The sequence below is a fragment of the Mastomys coucha genome, unplaced genomic scaffold (genome assembly GCF_008632895.1).
Source record: "Mastomys coucha isolate ucsf_1 unplaced genomic scaffold, UCSF_Mcou_1 pScaffold6, whole genome shotgun sequence".
Classification (NCBI taxonomy): Eukaryota; Metazoa; Chordata; class Mammalia; order Rodentia; family Muridae; genus Mastomys; species Mastomys coucha.
In genome coordinates this window covers 128,544,923-128,546,792 of record NW_022196912.1, presented here as the reverse complement: position 1 = coordinate 128,546,792, position 1,870 = coordinate 128,544,923, and the positions used below count along the sequence as shown (strand labels likewise).

The 1,870-nt window shown below is 40.7% G+C and overlaps 1 gene segment (V, D, J or C); it reads left to right on the top strand.

Annotated features, from left to right (window-relative positions):
- The first annotated feature begins 464 nt into the window (after positions 1-464).
- On the top strand, positions 465-913 carry LOC116080305. The segment is given in 2 exon segments: positions 465-510; positions 595-913. Coding segments are annotated over 2 exon segments (365 nt in total).
- Positions 914-1,870: the final 957 nt, after the last annotated feature.

The following is a 1,870-nucleotide window of genomic DNA, read 5'->3' as shown; positions in this document are numbered from 1 at the left end:
TATGCTTACTGTACAGACTTTGAGGAAACATACACAGTTAAAAGATTCACCCAGGCCTAGAAAGAGTGTCATCAAGGTAGTAGTAAAATCTCCCTTTTGAGCTTCTCATCTGTCCTCCATGCAAAAACATAGGGAAGGGATTCCTAGATGAGTGAACAGAGTCAGGAACTTTCCTCTTAGAGTGAAGGTATCTCACAACCCTACTGAATCTCATCATCACTCACCAGAAGTGTTGTGTACTGAGGAACCTAGACTTGTATGTTACCTACACTCTACAGGAAGCAGAAATGAACTCTCTTGAGGGCTCCTGTGTCTCCCATCATAGACTGATACCTCTTGAGTCCTAAAACTTAAGTATACCATCAGAGACAGCATCTGGTGAGAAAATGCAAATCTCTTCTGGACCTACCCAACCTTGGCTTAAAAAGACAAAGATAGGCCTGAGTCTTCACTAGTGTGCAGCCATGAACAGGTTTACATCCTCATTCCTACTGCTAATTGTCCCTGCATGTGAGTGCCAAGGCTTCCTAAGGGATAAACTTTTCTATCCTCACCTGTTCCAATCTTACCTTCTCTTTTTCTTTTTCTCCACAGATGTCCTGTCCCAGGTTACTCTGAAAGAGTCTGGCCCTGGGATATTGCAGCCCTCCCAGACCCTCAGTCTAACTTGCTCTTTCTCTGGGTTTTCACTTAGCACTACTGGTATGGGTGTGGGTTGGGTTCGTCAGCCTTTAGGGAAGGGTCTGGAATGGCTGGCGGATATTTGGTGGGATGATGGTAAGTACTACAACCCATCCCTGAAGAGCAGGCTCACAACTCCAAGGATACCTCCAACAACCAGGTTTTCCTCAAGATGACAAGTGTTGACCCTGCAGATACTGCCACATACTACTGTGCTAAGATGGCACATTGACACAGACTCAGTTTTCAGCTGTACAGTATTTCAGACTGATTCTCATCTCTGTTCCTTTCTATTATATCACAGCTTCCCTGATGCCATTTGTGGTTTCCTGTTTGCTTTTAGGTTAAGAGCTTTCTATTTCATTTATTCACCCTAGGTCTCTATTAAAATGTTTATAAATGATTCTGTCTGTGTTTTGTATTATAAAGCTGAAGAAAGTTTGTTGACTACACCATGTGCTTCATAGCTATAGCTCAGTCTTATGCTTCAAATTTCCCCAGAAGAAGATTCCAAATTATTGAAATGTTCACCTTCGATAAACAGATGTATATGATGAAGATGGGAATTACTGGATGAGCATTCTCAAATTGAGTCAATGAGCAAAGAGTGTCCATAGATACTCCTAAATAATTCAGGCTGCTCTGGAGTCTATTGGTTGCTCTCCACAAACTCATTTAACACCACATCATTCGAGACAGCACTTATATATTGCACTGAACACCGAGAAGTTGAGCTTGTGCCCAGATAGACACTCCAGTCCTACTGATTAGTGTTCATAGTATTGGAGATACTTTGTACATTATTGGATGAGAAAGCTAATAGTCAATCTAGCTATAAACCCCATCATCTACAATTGTTACCTTCCTGTGGGTTATGCTTGTATGGTAGGAGCACAAACTTGTGGGATTAATAATTTATTCTTTGATGGAATTTAAGGCCTATGAGATTAAGGTTAGGGTTAGAGTTAGGGTTAGCTATAGGCTTAGGGTTAGGGTTTATCATGGCTGACTCTACTAGAATTGCCAAGAAACTGAAAATGGATAGGCCATGGCCCTAAAGGAAAATCATATGCTACTGTTCTGATAGAGTAACATATCAATGAATTGATTTTTATTTATGTAACTATACACTAAAACCAGTAACTCATCTAACCATCATCAAAGACATGTTTTACAGTAAATGAGAAGC